The sequence below is a fragment of the Canis lupus genome, chromosome 17 (assembly GCF_003254725.2).
Source record: "Canis lupus dingo isolate Sandy chromosome 17, ASM325472v2, whole genome shotgun sequence".
Lineage (NCBI taxonomy): Eukaryota > Metazoa > Chordata > Mammalia > Carnivora > Canidae > Canis > Canis lupus.
The window spans coordinates 20,079,246-20,099,313 of NC_064259.1; the positions used below are offsets into that span (position 1 = coordinate 20,079,246).

A 20,068-nucleotide genomic window follows, 5' to 3' on the forward strand; every position below is an offset into this window, starting at 1 on the left:
CCCTCCCACCCTTTTTTTTTTTTTTTAAGATTTCATTTATTTATTCATGAGACACACAGAGAGAGAAGCAGAGACATAGGCAGAGGGAGAAGCAGGCTCCCCTTGGGGAGCCCGATGCATGACTGGATCCTGGGACCCAGGGATCATGATCCAAGCCAAAAGTAGAACCAAAGGTAGATAGATGCTCAACCGCTAAACAACCCAGGTGCCCCCTTCCTACCCTTTTAATTGAAGAAAGCCGTACTCTAAACCTCATAACACCTTTACAGTAAATTCCACAAATGACCTGAAGTGCTCAAATACAGATGTGATGTTATCTCCTCATAAAAATTCTCTATACCTCCTAGAATAAAAACAGCTGTCAGTCCAACTTCTACAACTCTCCACATTTTGCCCCCAACCTACCTTTCCTGGCCTTATTATTTTTCACCATACTTTACAATACTAAACAGTAAATAAGCTGTGCCAGCAAACATTCTCTGCATTTTTTTAATCTTCCCGCTTTTCAAGCTCTTCCTCCTGTTTAAAATTTCCTCACTCATATTCACCTATGTTTTATCCATCATCCCTTAATACCCAGGCTAAATATTCTGAGACCAATCCTGGATGCTCCCCTTTCCACCAAATTTTAGTATTACTACTAGTTTGCTTTTAAATGGCCTCTACAAATTTATTTTGTGATTATTTATGAAATAATTATGAAACCTAAGTTAAAACAACATAAATGTATGGGGTTTTTTTTTTTTTTTTTTTTTTAGGTTTTTGTGGGGGCTTGGGTTTTTTGTGTGTGGGGTTTTGTTTGTTTGTTTGTTTTGTTTTGTTTTGAGTAATCTCTACACCCAATGTGGAGCTCAAACCCAGGACCCTGAGACCAAGAGTCCCAAGCTCTTCTGACTGAGCCGGCCAGGCAACCCTATCTCAGTTTCTATGTTGTCAGGACTGTGAGCAAGGATTAACTGAGTCTTCCACTTAGGGTCTCACAAGGCTGAAATCAAAGTGTCAACTGGAACTGTGAACTCATCTGAGGCTTTGGGTTCTTTTCCAAGCCTACTAACAAGCTTACTTGTTGGCAGGTCTCAATTCTCTTTCTGTTTCCTTGCTGGCTCTTGGCCAGGAGTCACTCAACTCCTAGAGGCTGCCTGCCACTCCTTGCCACATGGCCCTCTCCACAGGCAGTTCACAACGTCTAAGTCAAGAGTGGGATTCTGTGCAAATCTCCTAGAAGACATGGATTTTTCGTGAGTTCCCACGTCTCTGTGTGATTCCACATTCATTTGGGAAACAACTGGCAAATAGGGTCCCTGAGGTTAAAGGGCTTTTCATTAGAATGGTCTTAAACCTGTGCTTATTTGCTAATAACATCTTCACAATGTTTAGTTTTCCCATTTAAAAAAACGTAAAATAGGGCAGCCTCGGTGGCCCAACGGTTTGGCGCTGCCTTCAGCCCAGAGCATGATCCTGGAGACCCAGGATCGAGTCCCACATCAGGCTCCCTGCATGGAGCCTACTTCTCCCTCTGCCTCTCTCTCTCTGTGCCTCTCTGAATAAAATAAAATCCTTAAAAATAAATAAATTAAATAAATAAATAAATAAATAAATAAATAAATAAATAAATAAAATATGTATTTATCTTTCAGTAATATCAACAAACAGTACTTACACTAGATATTGTACAAGGAACTTTTCAACACCCCAAACGGTTAAGTTTTATTATTATCTCTATTTTAACATCAGGAAAATTGAGAAACCTTGGTGTAAATCCCTAAATGATTCTTACATTCGCATTTGAGCACTGGTTTAAATAACCTGTCCAAGGGCTCCTGGGCTCAGTCTGACTCTTGATTTCAGCTCATGTCATGATCTCAAGATTGTGAGATGGAACCCTACATTGGGCTCCAGACTCGTGCAGAATCTGGCACAAGACTCTCTCTCCCTCTCCCTCTATCCTGCTGTCATTACCTCCCCAAATAAAATAAATAAATCTTACTTAAAAAACAGTACTACTTTATCTATTATGTCTTTATTGAGTGATGATATATATGAAAACTGTTTTTCTATTACCTTTAACTTGTAATCCCTCTCTTTTACTTCACACACACAATACAGAAGAGAAAATCTTTCCTAATACATTTATATTTCATGGGTAAAATCCATTTAAACATAAAAAATTTGTCTCCGGGCACCTGAGTGGCTCAGGTTAAGCATCCAAGTCCTGATTTCAGCTCAGGCCATCATCTCAGGGTCCTAGGATCAAGCCCCACATCAGGCTCTGCACTCCACGGGGAGCCTGCTTGAAATTTTCTCCCTCCTCCCTCTCCCTCTCTCTCTCTAAAATAAATAAATAAATCTTTAAAAAAAAATTGAAAAAAAAAATTGAACTCAAACCATACAGGAAACTAATCTCTACAAATCAAGAGCAACACATAAAATTTCTATGTTACTACTTGAAAATAAATCACTAACATCATTAAGCACTTTATTTGAAACCGAATATAACTAAACCAGCTACTAAGTAATTCAGACATCAGTGGGTTAAAGATGAAAGATGGGTACGCCTGGGTGGCTCCGTGGTTGAGCATCTGCCTTGGGCTCAGGTCGTGATCCTGGGGTCCAGGGATCAAGTCCTGCATCAGGCTCCCCATATGGAGCCTGCTTCTCCCTTTGCCTGTGTCTCTGCCTCTCATGAATAAATAAATATTTTTTAAAAAAATAAAATAAAATAAAATAAAATATAAAATAAAATAAAAATAAAATAAATAAAAATAAAGATGATTTGAGCTATCCCAAGCTGTGAACTAAAAGATTCTAAAGTATCAACTGAAAAAAAAAAGTATCAACTGCTAAATGTCAGTAGCCAAATAATTTTCAAAAATTCTTCACAATTTTTACCAAGAGATAGATCAAATTACTCAAAAGACATATAATTTGTAAGTTTTACAGTGTTCCCTGAGGCCTAGTACTAAGTACAAGTGCATTTACCATTAACCAATTTTAGTTTTGTTAAGCAAGGTCAGAAGTAAAAATTAACATAGAAATATCCCAATGTAAAGGGGCACCTAGGAGCTCAATCGGTTAAGAGCCCTACTCTTGATTTTGGCTCATGTCATGATCTCAGAGTCATAGGATCAAGCCTCAAATGGGGTTCCATGCTCAGCAGGTAGTCTGCTTGAGATTCTCGCTCCACCTCCGTCACCCCAAACCATGTGCATGCATGCTCTAAAATAAATTTTAAGAAAGTGAAGAAAATTCCCAATGTCCAATCATTACTCAAAACAGTCTTTGAATATCCTGGTGTGTCTTGTAATAATTTTCTTTCTCAAAACTAGAGAGATACCGGGCAGCCCAGGTGGCTCAGCGGTTTAGCACTGCCTTCGGCCTAGGGCGTGATCCTGGAGACCCGGGATCGAGTCCCATGTCAGGCTCCCTGCGTGGAGCCTACTTCTCCCTCTGCCTGTGTCTCTGCCTCTCTCTCTCCTCTGTGTTTCTCATGAATAACCAAAAAAAAAAAAAAAGAAAGAAAAAAAAAAAAAAAACTAGAGGGATACTCGACCAGTTTTCCTAGCAATACTGATTATAGTTGACTAACTTTATTTAAATTTTCCTCCCCTAGAAACGCCTGGGTGGCTCAGCGGTTGAGGGGCTGCCTTCTGCTCAAGGCATGATTCTGGGATCCAGGATCAAGTCCCCCATTGGGCTCCCTAGGAGGAGCCTGCTTCTCCCTCTGCCTATGTCTCTGCCTCTTGCCTCTCTCTGTGTCTCTCGTGAATAAATAAATTCTAAAAAAAATTTTTTGCTCTCCTAAAAAGTGAGAACAGAGTCCTCTTTTATCTCCAATAAAAAAATTTTAAAAGGTGAAAAAAAATTTAGCACTTGTACAAAAAAGTGAGTTAAACTCTGCAGATAGAAAATTTTAGAGTCTGCTTTCAGGGGCATCTGGCTGGCTTAGTTGGTAGAACATGCGATTCTTATTCCCAGGGGCATTCAAGCCCCACTTTGGGCATGGAGCCTACTTTAAAAAAGAAAGTCTCTGCCCTTCCACCAGCAGTCTTAGTGAAATATAAACTGAATTCCCTTTATTTGTTCACAACAAAACATGTATTTTATTTAAGGAAGATATGCGGGATCCCTGGGTGGCACAGTGGTTTAGCGCCTGCCTTTGGCCCAGGGCGCGATCCTGGAGACCCGGGATCGAATCCCACGTCGGGCTCCCTGCATGGAGCCTGCTTCTCCCTCTGCCTATGTCTCTCTGTGTCTCTCATGAATAAATAAATAAAATCTAAAAAAAACAAAAAACAAAAAAAAACAGAAAAGCAAAAAAGGTAAAGACTGATAAATCTGTTTACAATTTAAAATGTCTGAATAGCAAAAAAAAGCATACATCAGTCAACACAAAAAACAAAAATGCAAACGAGATCTGCAACACATATGACAAAACATTATTTCCTGAACTAAAAGCAATCTTAGAAGTTAGTATAAAAAAGACCAGTAAGAAAAACAAAAGGCAAAGATCTGAACAATCAAGTTTACTGAAAAATATTATAAGTAAACAAAGTTACTTCATCCCTGCACTAACCAATAATGGTAGCCATTAAACAAATGAGGCTACTTAAACTTAAATTAAAATTAAATCAGGGCAGCCCGGGTGGCTCAGCGTGGCTCAGCCGTTTAGCGCCGCCTTCAGCCCAGGGCGTGATCCTGGAGACCCGGGATCGAGTCCCACGTCGGGCTCCCTGCATGGAGCTTGCTTCTCTGTCTGCCTGTGTCTCTGCCTCTCCCCCCCCCCCCCCATGAATAAATAAACAAAACCTTTAAAAAAAATTAAATCAAACTGACAATTCAGGGCTACCTGGGTGGATCAGTCACGTAAGCCACTGCCTTCAGCTCCAGTTATGATCCCAGGGTCCTGAGATTGAGCCCTGTGTCGGGCTCCTGCTCAGGGGAGAGTCTGCTTCTCCCTCTTGGTGTCACTGCCTCCCACTCCTGCTTGTGCTCTCTCTCTTGTGAGCTCTTTCTCAGATAAGTCTTTATTTTAAAAATATTCAAATTTCAGTTCCTTAGCCACATTTCAACTGCTCAACAGCCACATGACTAGTGGCTACTGTGTTGCACAGTACAGATATAGAACATTTGTATAAGTTCAACTGAACAAAAGAAATGCTTTATTAATATATTAAAGTGGCAAAGAGTAAAGATTGGTATATTCCTTGGAAAAGAGAAAAGTAGGGAAAAAACAGTAACCTTCAAAATTTTGGAGAAGAATATAAATTGGCACAAACTCAAGTTTACAAACTCTTTATTTTAACTATTCCAAGCATATAAATGCACGTGCACATGCACACAATGTACATGCAAACATACAGATTTGCCCACATGTATATACTGAAGTATTTGTTAAAGGAAAAAAAACTATAAATGGTCTATACATCAAAAAATCAAGGAATGAGTTTTTTAAATGATAGTACATCTAAAGAGAGTAGAATATTAAAACATTAAAAAGAATGAGGCAAATACATAAGTCATGACATTAAAAGGCATCCATGATATGCATAATTAAAGCAAGTTGCAGAACTGTGTATAAAATATAAATAGGTATACTTAAGTATATCTCCACATACAGAGTTAAAAATCCAGAAAGCTATATTTAAACTATCAACCATAGTTAATTTTAGTATGGTAACTCTATTATCAATATTTCAGTATGAAGACTTTGATTTAATCCCATTTTCATTACAATGACTCATCAAAGATTAACTTTTACACATTTCTGATCCATCTTTTTTTTAAGAAAGAGCCTATGTAACTTCAATAGAAACTCAAAACAAGTAATACTTTCTTTTGGGGGCACCTGGGTGGCTCAGTAGTTGAGCATCTGCCTTTGGCTCAGGTCATGATCCCGGGGTGTTGGAATGAGTCCCGCATGAGGCTCCCCCAGGGGAGCCTGCCTCTCCCTCTCACTATGGCTCTACCTCTCTCTGTGTCTCTCTCAAGAATAAATAAAATCTTAAAAAAACAAAAAAAGTAATACTTTGTTTTTAAGTCTTATTTAAAGAGTTCTAAAATCTAATATATTCAATAACCTTTTAAAACAACATTAAAGGGCAACCCCGGTGGTGCAGCAGTTTAGGGCCGCCTTCAGCCCAGGGCCTGATCCTGAAGACCCAGGATCAAGTCCCACATCAGGCTCCCTGAGTGGAGCCTGCTTCTCCCTCTGCCTGTGTCTCTGCCTCTCTCTCTCACTCTCTCTCTCTCTCATGAATAAATAAATAAAATCTTTTTAATAAAATAAAAATAATAAACAATAAAACATTAAAAACATGATAAATCGGGGGATCCCTGGGTGGCTCAGCGGTTTAGCGCCTGCCTTTGGCCCAGGGCCTGATCCTGGAGTCCCGGGATCAAGTCCCACGTCGGGCTCCCAGCATGGAGCCTGCTTCTCCCTCCTCCTGTGTCTCTGCCTCTGTCTTTCTCTCTACGTCTATCATGAATAAATAAATAAATAAATCTTTTTAAAAAATAAATAAATAGGGATCCCTGGGTGGCGCAGTGGTTTGGCACCTGCCTCTGGCCCAGGGCGCGATCCTGGAGACCCGGGATCGAATCCCACATCGGGCTCCTGGTGCATGGAGCCTGCTTCTCCCTCTGCCTGTGTCTCTGCCTCTCTCTCTCTGTGTGACTATCATAACTAAATAAATAAATATATTAAAAAATAAATAAATAAAATAAAAATAAGTAAATAAAAAATAAAAACATGATAAATCAAACTGTACTAAAAATACTAAAGAGGTGTCTGGCTGGCTGTCAGTGAAGCATGTTTCTTGATCTTAGGGTTCTGAGTTCAAGCCCCATGTTGGATGTAGAGATTAAATTCTTTAAAAAAGAAAAATAATAAAAAACTACATTACACACTACTGTAAACTATGAGGACGGTCTCTCTCAGTTCCCTGTAGTTTTATCTTCCACACAGTGGTCTCCTCCAGAAAGCTTTTGTAGTGAAAACACAACGCCCTTTCACCAACAGCAAAATTGCAGACTTTTAAGAGAAGATAAAATCTGTAGAGGAGGACAGCCAGGGTGGCTCAGCGGTTTAGCGCCACCTTCAGCCCAGGGTGTGATCCTGGAGTCCCAGGATCCAGTCCCACATCATGCTCCCTACATGGAGCCTGCTTCTCCCTCAGCCTGTGTCTCTGCCATTCCTTCTCTCCGTCGCTCATGAATAAATAAATAAAATATCTTTTAAAAAATAGCTTTAAAAAAATCTGTAGAGGAGGAAATAGCGAGGAATTCCGCAAATGTGATACTATTTTTTTCAGCTCCTGTCAAAATTCTAGGAGATGGAATAGCAGCACTATCTTTCATAGACATTTCTAATTTATATGTTCAAAAAAGACTTGATTTTTCATTCACCTAGTTAGAGGTTCATGGGCTTTTAAAGCAGGCACATGGGGCAGCCCCGGTGGCGCAGAGGTTTGGTGCCGCCTGCAGCCCGGGGTGTGATCCTGGAGACCCGGGATCGAGTCCCACATCAGGCTCCCTGCATGGTGCCTGCTTCTCCCTCTGCCTGTGTCTCTGCCTCTCTCTCTCTAGCTGTGTCTCTATGAATAAATAAATAAAATCTTTAAAAAAAATAAAAAATAAAAAAATAAAGCAGGCACATGAAAACAGGACAGAAGGAAGGACGAACTGAAAATAACACAAATCCAAGAAGAAAAACATGGGAACTTTAATATTATGGCAAGAAGGAAAATCAGACAAGTAGAGTGTAACATCAAATCCCCTCACATAAATAGAATTGCAGATAGCAAATTCATAAATGTATCAAATATCTTATAATTTATGTCAATTATACCTCAATAAAGCTGAATATAAATTTGCAGTTAGTGGTTTTTTTCTTTTTGCAGTTAGTGTTTTGAAAATTACGGATCAGAGCAGTTTCTCAATTTTTAACCCATGCCCCTTACAATGCTTTCTCATTCTATATTCTATGTATTCCACAAACCAAGATTTTGCCCAGTTTTACCTTCCATAGTCTATATGATAAAAACAATAGATTTAATATGTTTTTCCAAGACACACACTCTTTCCTGGAGATTCTAATACAAGTACAAATACAGACTGTAGAGTACTCTGGACTGGTCAATATATACCCAAGAGGACATAACCAAGCATGGCTTTTAAGTCTGTATGCGTATTTGTACTAAAAAAAAAAAAAAAAAAAAAAAATTACGGTAAAGATAAGGGTCCTGAAAATTTCTAAGACTTCTATTTTCCCTAAAGCATATTTTATTTAGATGTTTTCCTAATCATCTTTCCATTCATTATATATTTTTATCATTATACTTTTTTGAGAGAGAGAGCACAAACCTGTGCATGCACGTGGAGGATGGGGACAGAGAAAAAAAAAAAAGACTCTTAATCTCGTGGCTTGATAGACCCTGAGATCATATCCTGAGCCGAAATCAAGAGTCAGATGCTTTAACAAACTGAGCCACCCAGATGCCCCCATTATACTTTTAATTACTTCCATTATCTATACTTCCTACACAAAAGTAATTAGCCTCTGATTACTACTTTAACAGAAATTTTCTATCTTCTTTCCATCTTATTCCCCAAAGGTAAATGACTTTAGGTAAATGACAAAAATAAAAATCTATGTACATTCAAAACAGTATTAATCATTTAGAGAAATCTATATAGATATAGTATCCCCCTGCACTCCCGCCACCACCAAAAAACTTTTTCTTCAGTCTACAAACCATATGCTAAAGATTTACAGGACTGCTGTGCTCCTCACCTCTAACACCCATACTTCTCACCCTCACTTTATTCCCAAGATATTCAAAAGTACCTCTAGCATACAATCTCTAAGGTCTGCTTCTGTCCCTTCCACCTACAATCACAAGAAACTTACCCTTTTAGGACACTTTTCCCTTTTAATGCCTCCCTAGCTGTGGTGTTAACAAGGTAAAGTCAAAGGAGAAAACAGGGTCAACAAGTTTGTACTATTTCAAAATATCTGCTTTGCAAGAACATCTAAATTTCTCAAGGATGTCATTAAATATTTAGATGATATAAGGGTTCTGATGGGGTTTTTTGCTTTGTTTTGTTTAAAGAATGAGCATAACTTTCCAAACAGTTCTAAAATCAGTGTAATGGTTTTTAAGTTCTCTGGCTTACTACAAATTTTTCTATTCAAATTGCACCAAACACTATACTACAGATCTAATTCCAAATCATTGCATCACCATCACTGCCACCCCTAAAATTTAAAACATGTGACACTGTTAACAAATACTTGAAAAATGCTTTTTATAACTAGTGTATTAATACAGGGCAATTATATAAGATCAGTAGGGAGATGGTCCAGTGTAATGAGCATTCAAGTTCTGTGGAATCTCAACTCCATTCTCCCTTTCTCTGGTGTTCTTAGTTATTGGAATCAGTCTATATACTCTATATTTAATCAGCCTTTTAGCATAATTTTACTATCATATAATAATTATGAATATTATCTTCATATTTCAGATTGTCCATAATAATCTTATATCAATTCATGTAACTCTCACACATCCACACACATACCCTCCACATCAAACAGGTACATATACATATATAATCTTGTTTATTTACCTGTTGCTATGCTATTGGTCAGAAATACAATCCGATTTTATTTATTTATTTTTATTTTTTTATTTTTTTACAATCCGATTTTAATAGTGCTCCCTAAAACAGGACAGCTCTACAATGCAGGTGCCAAGAACACAATGAAATAAGCAGCAGATATTGCTTGTTTTCGTAAATAATTTTATTCTTTCCTTGCTGAAACTCTGTCCTTAGAATATTTGACCTTAATGCCTATGAAAAAAGTTTAAGACATACTTCTAGTCTTCTTGATGTTATAATTATATGCAACACTTCTTAATTTAGGTCAAAGTTAATTTTCTGATCTCATTATTCTGAAATATTAATATTTCAGAATATTAATATTAATTTAATTAATATTAATTTTCTGATTTTCTGATCTCATTATTCTGAAATATTAAAGATTTACTTGTATCTAGTCCCTCTACATTTACTTCTAAATAGTTCTTCCTACAAATAGAAATCTTTTGAATACAGAGGTTTAGTTTAAATCTTCACTTTATATAGATGATAAAACAAACCAAAAAGAGCAGGATGTTTTCTACATTTTGGCTACTAGAAAAAAAAAAGTTTTAGTGTCACAATCCTAAAATTCATTTTTACTTAGATTGAGGCCTTACATTTGCAAGAACCAAATAAAAATACCAACCCACTAATATACTGATCCTTTCAAGAACTCAGTCCTCTTCTTATTAAACTAGCCTCTCCCTCTTCTAGATACTATTTTTCACATAGCTAGCTAGGCAGGAAATGTTTATTATAAATGAACAAATATGTTAATCTATTATAGGAAAATCTAAACACCAGATGCAAATTTTACCTACTTGTCACAATCGCCTAATAATTAGAGAATTTTATTCAAAGAGATCACAATTCAAAAGTACTCAAGATTGTAGAGACGTAATTAACATAATTGGGATTGTGGTCTGCCTAACTATAAAATTTGTCATTTTTTTAATAAAAAGCAAAAGTCTTGAGGTATTCATCAAGTAGAAGAAAGTGTAACAGCCTTCTGTGAAGGAGCAATTTCCTCAAAACCAAAAAAATTATTTCTAGAGTTTAGTCTTTTAGAAGGAAACTATCAGCACAGTCACAATTATGAAGAGAGATTAGATTGTTGTTAAGTGAAAACACTCAATAAATAAAATGTGCTTTTATTTATTCACTAACTTTTTCACATTTCCAACTAAAACAGAAATACAAGCTTAAGACTCATCAATCCCCTATCACAACAAATTTACAAAACAAATGCACAAGGTTTACAAAAATGCACAAGATTGAATAAACACAGGATCCAAATGTGGGGAAATAAAAAAGACTAAGTGGTAATATAACAAAACATTTTAACAGATAAAACTGAGAGGTGAGATGCGTGATTTCTTATTTTCTTCTTTATACGCTCCTATAATTCTCCAAATTTTCCCACAGTTAACATTTATTACTTTCATAATCAGAAAAAAACTCATTAAAAAAAAAATAAGCCGTACATCTTATAATAAAGGTTCATTTAGAAAGGTTCTCCACATTATACAAGTATTACTGACATGATTCACCATTAAAGATAACGTCTCCACACTTTCTCACTTTCCAACACGAAAATGCGGTTTTATGTCCTATTACTTTTCTCCTGCATCTCCTAATGTTTCATTTCTACATACGTACACGCTCTTCATTTTTTTCATGCAACACATTGGAAGTCTCAAGGACCACGTAAAACCCACCTCTAAACTTCGTTATAAAAAAATTAAGGCGGGGGCCGGGGAGGAGGAAGGTTTTACCCGCTAATTACAACTTCGTGAACCCATCACTAGCTACGGAAAAAAAAAAAAAAAAAAGTCAAGGCCGGGTAAACTACACGTCCCACCATGCATTGCTGCCTTGTTCAGAGTAGATCTCTACGGAAACAGAAAAAAAAAAAAAAAATTCTACAAGTCCCACCTGTTACTTCGTTTCTAAACACCTCCTGCACTTTCAGCTTCAACAGCAAAACAAAAACAAGAGCCTCGTGACCTCGCGTTGGATCCGGGAGCCCAGACGAGCAGGGGACCCGGGGTCAGGCGGCATGTCTGCTATAGCGGGTAAATTCTACCAAGATCCAGCGCTCCTCTCTTCTTTCCGGGGCTGAGTGCACGCACAAGCCTTCTCCTATCTGCATCCAATGGGGGGCTCTTCAGCCGCACAAGGGAGAAGAACCGGTTACTGTGCAAGCACAACAGACTTCCCCATGCCGGGGCGGGAGCTACCACAGAGTGGAGGTGAGAGCGACATGACCCCGAACGGCCAGCTTCAAAACACCAAGGGGACTCGTCGCAGACGCGGGGAGAAGCCACAGCCCCGCGGCGACCGTCTTCCGCTGGGCGCCTCCATGCCCACCGGGATCACCACCCCGACACTAACCGCCGCCCTCTCCGCGCGGTTTTGTGCCCCCTTCAGCCGGGTCGCTGGGCCAATGACCTCCCTTCCCCTGCGACCGGCAGGCGGCGAGGGAACGAAATTCTCCCGGGCTTCCCCTTCGCTCCCTCCCCCTTACCGTCTTGGCGGCCTCCGCCCAGGTCCTGCCCTTCTTCCTACGGCCCTTTTCCCTCATGTCGGGTCTTGAACTGACTGGGAGGCTCCCGTGTCCGGGCTCCGGCCGCCCTCCCTGCCTGCTCTGCCCTGCGATGCTTTTCCCGCGGTGCCGGGAAAGGTGGGAGAAAGGGGAAGTCAGGCCGGAGGAGCACCCAAGCAGAGGAAGCGGCGGGGGTGGTGCGCGGGAGGGGGGGGGCGGGGGTCTATGGGGCGGCCGGTCCTCCTGCTGCCGTTGCCACTGCTACCGCCGCTGCCATATTGGGTCCTTACTGTACAGGCAGCCGCTATGGTCACGTGACCGCTCCCGCGCGGCCGTCACTACTGTACGCAGCCAGCCGCGCGAACGTGCGCGCGCCCCCGCCTCCCGCGCGGGGCTGCGGGACGAACGAGCCGGCGGTCCGCGGCGTCTCGTCACTCCCCCGCCCTTCCGCTCTCCGCCTAGCCTTCGGAGCATGCGCGGCGGGGGGCGGGGGAGGTCCGACGCTGCCGTGCGTCGGGCGTCCTGCGCTCACGCCTCCAGCGAAAATCGGCCTGCGGAAGCGGAAGTGGGTCCCTCCCGGAAGGCTTATTGAGCGGCGCCTGACCTCGTGCTGGGCGCCGCGGTGGGGATTGAGCCGTGCAAGAGCTCAAGGTGCGGCCCTCCTGGCTGTCGCTTTATCAGTACGCGTCGTACTTGTGTTTTTTCGTTTCTCCGTGCTCAGTTTTACAAAGGTCATCTTTGACGATTTGCAGCAGTTCTTATATGCAGGTTAACCGATTTCCATAGATGAGAGACAAGTGACTCGCCAAGGACACAGTCCACGACGTGGGGAAACCGGGAATCAGATCGCCAGCCCAGAGCCCTGTTTTGAGCCCCCACGATGCCTCTCAAACTTAGATGATTCCCCCCCAACCTTTTTTTTTTTTTTTCATTAAAGGCCACTAGGGGGGAGGAGGGGGGGTGACTGGGTGGCGGGCACTGAGGGGGGCACTTGACGGGATGAGCACTGGGTGTTATTCTGTATGTTGGCAAATTGAACACCAATAAAAAATAAATTTATTATTAAAAAAATAAATAAAGGGCACTAAGCTTTTTCAAGTGGAGAGGCTCATAAAGGACCCAAATGGTGTCTGTCTTATCTTGGTGAGGCATCCAGTAAATATTTGCTGAAGATTCAGCTACGTCTGTGGTCAGAAATCAGGGGCGCCCGGGTAGCTCAGGTTAAGGGACAGCTCAGGACGTGATCCCAACATCCAGGGATCCAGCCCCAGGTCAGGTTCCCTGCTCAGTGGGGAGCCTACTTCATCTCCTCCCTGTTCCTCGTCTCTCTTGCTATCTCTCTCTCTAAAATAAAAAATAAAATCTTTTAAAAAAAAAATTATTGTTGGTAGTGTCCATCACAGCTTCTTGATCCAGAATGTGGCATCTTCTGTCGTGTTTTTATACTTTGAAAAGTAAAAAAAAAAATGTGGATCCCTGAGTGGCTTAGCGGTTTGGCACCTGCCTTTGGTCCAGGGCGTGATCCTGGAGACCCGGGATCGAATCCCACGTCGGGCTCCCGGTGCATGGAGCCTGCTTCTCCCTCCTCTGCCTCTCTCTCTGTCTCTCATGAATAAATAAATAAAATATTTTTTTAAAAAGTAAAAAAATATAGTAACCCCTCCTGTTCTCCAAAATAATCTGCTTCAAGAAGTTACTTGAGATCTAGTTTAGTAAACTTAGCCCCATACTGTATTCTAAAATAGGACTGAGAGTTAAGCTGCCTCTTGGGAGTAAAAACAGGAGAGAGCAATATTTAACTTGGAGTCCAGGGTTTGGTTTCAGAATTTCATGGACCCCTAAAATTATGAACAGTATTTTGTGTATAATTATGCATTTTTGAGAAAAGGATTCAGGACGCTCCTGGCTGGCTCAGTCGGTGGAGTATGTGATTCTTGATGTCTGGGTATAACGAGTTCCAGCCCCGCATTGTCGTGGAGCCTACTTTAATTTTTTTAAAAATTAAAGAGGATTTATAGCTTTTCCTCAATTTTTCAAAAGGGCTATTACACAAAAAAAGTATTAATAGGGAGTTTGAGAGGCCATCTGGATACTTCATTATATTTCTCCTTCAGTCATTGATCAAACAGCTGCATAAGAGCAATTGACATGGGTATATTTTCACAAATCCTTTCAGTAACTCATAGTACTATCCATAGCACTGAAGCAACATATGTACCATCTCCCTCTAAAGCCCAGGTCTAGGGATGCCTGGCTGACTCAGTAGAGCAGCAGAACATGCGACTTTTGTGGTCATTAGTTTGAGCCCCACCTTGGATGTAGAGATTACTTAAAAATAAAATATTTGGGGGGCCTAGATGTTTCAGTTGGTTAAGCACTGAACACAATCTCAGGTCTTGATCTCAGGGTCATGAATTCAAGCCTTGTGTTGGGTTCCATGCTGGGCATGGAGCCTACTTTAAAAAAAAAGAAGAGAAGAAGGAGGAGGAGGAGGAGAGAAGGAGAAGAAAAGAAAAGCACCTAGGTCTATAGTCATTTCAAGAAGTCACACTCTGTCCCTAGATTTTAAGCAATGTGATGGCTCATCCTTTTTTTTTTTTTTTTTTTTTTATGATAGTCACACAAAGAGAGAGAGGCAGAGACACAGGCAGAGGGAGAAGCAGGCTCCATGCACCGGGAGCCCAACGTGGGACTCGATCACGCCCTGGGCCAAAGGCAGGCGCCAAACCGCTGCGCCACCCAGGGATCCCCTGTGATGGCTCATCAAAGACACACTGAAACACCAGCTCAGAGACCATACTTTGTAAGGATAAGGAGATGAGACACCACCCTGAAGATCATATTCATACATTTTTTTTTATTATTCATACATTCTAAATCAGTTACCAATGTATGGTGCTTTATCCCCAGTAGGTAGAATAGATGGGTCTGGAAATGAAGGGGTAGTGGTAGAAATGACCATGCTCTGTGCATCCCAGCAGCTCAACTGGTTCTGTGAGCTTAGAAATCCTGGTTTCTGGGGCAGCCCCGGTAGCCTCAGTGGTTTAGCACTGCCTTCAGCCCAAGATGTGATCCTAGAGACCAGGGATCGAGTCCCATGTCAGGCTCCCTGCATGGAGCCTGCTTCTCCCTCTGCCTGTGTCTTCCCCTCTCTGTGTGTGTCTTATAAATAAATAAAATCTAAATAAATAAATAAATAAATAATAAATAAATCCTGGTTTCTAAGGGGAATGCACCCAGAGGCACAGCAGGAGTCCCACTGAACTTCAAGCTACGATTGCTGTTTGGGCATTTCAGATGCCTTGTGTCAAGAGACCAGCGAACATGAAAAGAAGTCATCTTTTCTTTTTTTTCAAGATTTTATTGAAAAAAAATTTATTTTTAAGTAATCTCCACACCCAATGTGGGGCTCGAACTTACAACCTTGAGATCAATAGTGACATGCTCGACTTACTGAGCCAGGCAGGTGCCCAAGAGTAGTCACCATCTTGGCAGGAGTAATTAACCCTTATCATTAGGAGCTTGGGATTCTGTTACATATTAGGGGATGGAAGGACCATGTTTGGCACCCAAGTGATCCACCCGGGTATCCCTTGATGCCTTTTTTTTTTAATATTTTACTTATTTATTCATAAGAGACACACACACACAGAGAGAGAGGCAGAGAAGAGACACAGGCAGAGGGAGAAGCAGGCTTCCCGCACGGAGCCTGATGTGGAACTGGATCCCAGGACCCTAGAATCATGACCTGAGCCAAAGGCAAACATTCAACCACTGAGCCACCCCGGCGTCCCACCTTGGTGTTTTCTTACCCAATTTTGTAAATGGAAAAGTACATCAGCCATGGTCTATAAAGGGCATTGGTACCAGGGCCTAAGACCCCTCAGGCATAAGGACCTGGGTCATAACATCAGGTAAACCACCTCAACCACAAGACAATGAGTATATTTGGGGCCTCGAGATCAGCTTCAGTGGTGGAAGCTGCATATCATCACAGTCTCCTCTCCTTATAAGTTTCCTTCAGGAAGAGAGGCCCACCAGAACCTGGAAGACCTGCACCCAGCACTTACACAAATAAGTGATTCCAAGGGATGCAAAAAGTGGACTGTAGAAGACACTGATTCACTTCCCATATCACCTTTCAGGACGGAAGAACTTATTCTTCCAGTTTTGGGACGTTTTCTGAGAAAACTAAAAGAAAAGAGTCATTTTGTCCCTGATCACTTCTCAGGGAATCTTAACCTTCAATGACTAGTCTATATTGGAGTATAAAGGACTGGCCACTTCCTCCCAACTCAGGACAATTCTGAAGTGCTGACCCAGCTTTGGAACTCCATAGGGAGTTGGCTGAAGCTTTTGTTGAAACTGTATCAGAGCCCAACTTCTCCCTCTGTCCAGTCATGCTTCCTTTGGTTTCCAAAAGGTGTTGATCATGAGGACACTCTCCAATAAACTTCCTGCATGCTAACCTCCATTTCATAGCCTACTTCCTAGGAACCCCACTCTGCAACAGTGTGCCCCAACTTTGTGTCTTTTTAATAAAAAAAATTAAGTGCCTGAGTGGCTCATTCAGTTACATGTCTGCCTTTGGCTCAGCTCATAATCCCAGGGTGCTGGGTTCAAAGCCCCACATCAGGCTCCCTGCTCAGAAGAGAGCCTGCTTCTCCCTTTACCTCTGCCCCTCCCACCACTTGCGCTCTCTTTCTCTCAGTCGCTCTCTCTCTCTCTCTCTCTCTCCCAAGTAAATAAATCTTTTTAAAAATTAATTATGATTAGTGAGAGCTAACAGTTTGAGAATGACAAAGAAGGATTTTACTCCTTCTTTTCTTCTTAATGTTGCTATGCTGCCACATGGGAAGCAATGTGAAATTTATTGAATTAAATTGGTTTTATCCCATGGGAGAAAGTACACTAATACCCCTACTAAAACATCACAGTATAACCCTAAAGGAAAATGGACAAAATATAAGCAGACAATTCACAAAAGAGGAAATTCAATTAGACAACAAACATATAAAAACAATATCTACTTCAAGAGTATCAGTGAAACCCAAATTATGATTAACAAATAAAAGTTCAAAAAATTAAAAATAAATAAATAAATAAAAGTTCATTTAAGAATCCTGATTAAGGGATCCCTGGGTGGTGCAGCGGTTTGGCGCCTGCCTTTGGCCCAGGGCGCGATCCTGGAGACCCGGGATCGAATCCCACATCGGGCTCCCGGTGCATGGAGCCTGCTTCTCCCTCTGCCTATGTCTCTGCCTCTCTCTCTCTCTCTCTCTCTGTGACTATCATAAATAAATAAAAATTGAAAAAAAAATAAAAAAAAAAAAAAGAATCCTGATTAAAAGCTTTGCGCAGTGGGCAATATCGTAGCCAATGAGGTTTATCCAAGGCGCAATTATTGCTAAAAGAATCCTGATTAAACATACTTCTATAAAAATAAACAGGTGTTGGGGGCACCTGGGTAGCACCTAGGTGGCACAGTTGGCAATCAACTCTTGGTTTTGCCTTAGGTCATGATCCTGGGATTATGAGATCAAGCCCCATGTGGAGCTCTGTACTCAGCTCAGAGTTTGCTCAAGCTTCTCTTTCCCTCTGCCCCTATCCTCCCAAAATAAATAAGTAAATCTTTTTTTTTTTTTTTTTTTTTTTTTAGTAAATCTTTTTTAAAAATTACCAGGGGCAGCACCCCTGGGTGGCTCAGTGGTTAAGTGCCTGCCTCTGACTCCAGGCATGATCCCGGAGTCCCAGGACTGAGTCCCACATGGGGCTTCCTGCATGGAGCCTACTTCTCCTTCTGCCTGTGTCTCTGCCTCCCTCCCTGTGTCATGAATAAATAAATAAAATATTTTAAAAAAAATTACCAGGGACTAGGGGTAGGGCAGAATGGGGAATTATTGTTTAATGGGTTACAGAGTTTCAGTTTGGGATGATGAAAAAGTTCTGGAGATGGATACTGGAGATAGTTATATAACAATATTAATGTACTTAATGCCACTGAATTGTAACTCCTTTTTTTTTTTTAATTTTTATTTATTTATTTATGAGAGACACAGAGAGAGAGAGAGGCAGAGACACAGGCTGAGGGAGAAGCAGGCTCCATGCAGGGAGCCTGACGCGGGACTCGATTCTGGGAGTCCTGGATCATGCCGTGGACCAAAGGGAGACACTTTAACCGCTGAGCCACCCAGGCATCCCTATCATTCCTTTCTTAAAAATGATTAAAAATGGGTGGCCCCAGTGGCCCAGCGGTTTAGTGCTGCCTTTGGCCCATGGTATGATCCTGGAAACTCAGGATCGAGTCCCACATCAGGCTCCCTGCATGGAGCCTGCTTCTCCCTCTGCCTGTGTCTCTGCCTCTTTCTCTCTGTGTCTCTCATGAGTAAATAAATAAAATCTTTTTTAAAAAACGATTAAAATGGTGTGCCTGGGTGGCTCAGTTGGTTAAGTGTCTGACTTTGGCTCAGGTCATGATCTCAGGGTCATGGGATCAAGCCTCATATTGGGCTCCCTCCTCAGTGGAGAGCCTGAGTCTCCCTTTCCCCCTATTTGTTCTCTCATTCTCTCTCTCAAAAAAATAAAATCTTTTTTTTAATGAGTATAATGAAAAAAATGATTAAAATGATAAATCTTGTGTATATTTTATCACGATTGAAAAATTATTTTAGGGACACCTGGATGGTTTTATTGGTTGGGCATCTGCCTTTGGCTCCAGTCGTGATCCAGGTGTCCTGGGATGGAGCTCTCTGCTCAGTGGGGAGCCTGCTTCTCCCTTTGCCCCTCCTCCTGCTTGTGCTTTCTGTCTCACAAATAAATAAATAAAATCGTTTTTAAAAAATTATTTCAAAAAGTTAACCAGTGTTGGGGCACCTGACTGGTTCAGTTGGTAGAGGATTTGACTTTTGTTCTCACGGTTTTAAGTTTGAACATTAAGTGTAGAGATTATTTAAAAATAAAAGCTTGGGCGCCTGGGTAGGTCAGTCAGTTAAGCATCTGAGTCTTGGGCAGCCTGGGTAGCTCAGCGGTTTAGCACTGCCTTCAGCCCAGGGTATGATCCTGGAGACCCAGAATTGAGTCCTACATCGGGCTCCCTGCATGGAGCCTGCTTCTCCTTCTGCCTGTGTCTCTGCCTCTCTTTCTGTCTCTTTGTGTGTCTCATGAATAAATAAAATATTTTTTTTAAAAAAAGCATCTGACTCTTGGTTTCAGCTCAAGTCATGATCTCAGGGTCATGGGATAGAGCCCCATATTGGACCCTGAGCTCAGTAAGGGGTCTGTTTGAAATTCTCTCTCTCCTCTCTTTTCATCCCTCCTTCCACTTGGACTCACTCTCTCTCTCTCATAATAAATAAATCTTTAAAAAATATATATATATAATGGATAGATAGATAGATAGAAATACTTTGCCTCCTTACATATGTTTAAGTAGATATATACAAAAAGATAAAGAGAAATAATAGATACAGATAATAGATTCATAAATAGATATATAGATGCAATAGATGCATCTCCTTATTGATCAGACCAGGGTCCAAATGGATAGTATCTGCTGAGAGCACCTGTGTTGGAACATAGCTTCTATTGTGATGGCCAGAGGCCACATGCCAGGCCCATCCAGGGTAGAGATGATATTTTCTGAGGCAAGCATTGGCAGAAATATTGCTAGAGCAATTTTGTAAAGAATCAACTTTCTCATGAAGTTGTTACTGGAAATCTTATTGTTGTTAAGAAAGATGACAGGGGCAGTCCCGGTGGCTCAGCGGTTTAGCACCGCCTTCAGTCCAGGGCATGATCCTGGGGCACCGGGATGGAGTCCCACGTCAGGCTCCCTGCATGGAGCCTGCTTCTCCTTCTGCCTGTGTCTCTGCCTCTCTTTCT

The 20,068-nt window shown here is 41.2% G+C and overlaps 1 protein-coding gene and 1 pseudogene across 3 annotated transcripts in view; one reads left to right on the forward strand and one right to left on the reverse strand.

The window, feature by feature from the left end:
- The window catches only part of ASXL2 (ASXL transcriptional regulator 2), a 151,204-nt gene that overhangs the window by 118,477 nt on the left and 12,659 nt on the right, over window positions 1-20,068 (reverse strand). The window contains exons 1-2 of one of the 3 annotated variants that reach the window (XM_049096201.1): window positions 12,170-12,379; window positions 11,578-11,807 (exon numbers count right to left, since the gene is read on the reverse strand). The exons of 1 other annotated variant lie outside the window; for it this stretch is intronic. Coding sequence is in view for 1 of the 2 variants with exons in the window: in XM_025454465.3 (XP_025310250.3) it covers window positions 12,170-12,226 (57 nt within the window). In the remaining variant the exon portion in view is untranslated. Of the gene's footprint in view, window positions 1-11,577; window positions 11,808-12,169; window positions 12,587-20,068 lie in introns of those variants that run through there. One more of the 3 variants, XM_025454465.3, reaches the window with a different exon arrangement.
- Window positions 17,537-17,707, forward strand: LOC112665159 (U4 spliceosomal RNA; annotated as a pseudogene).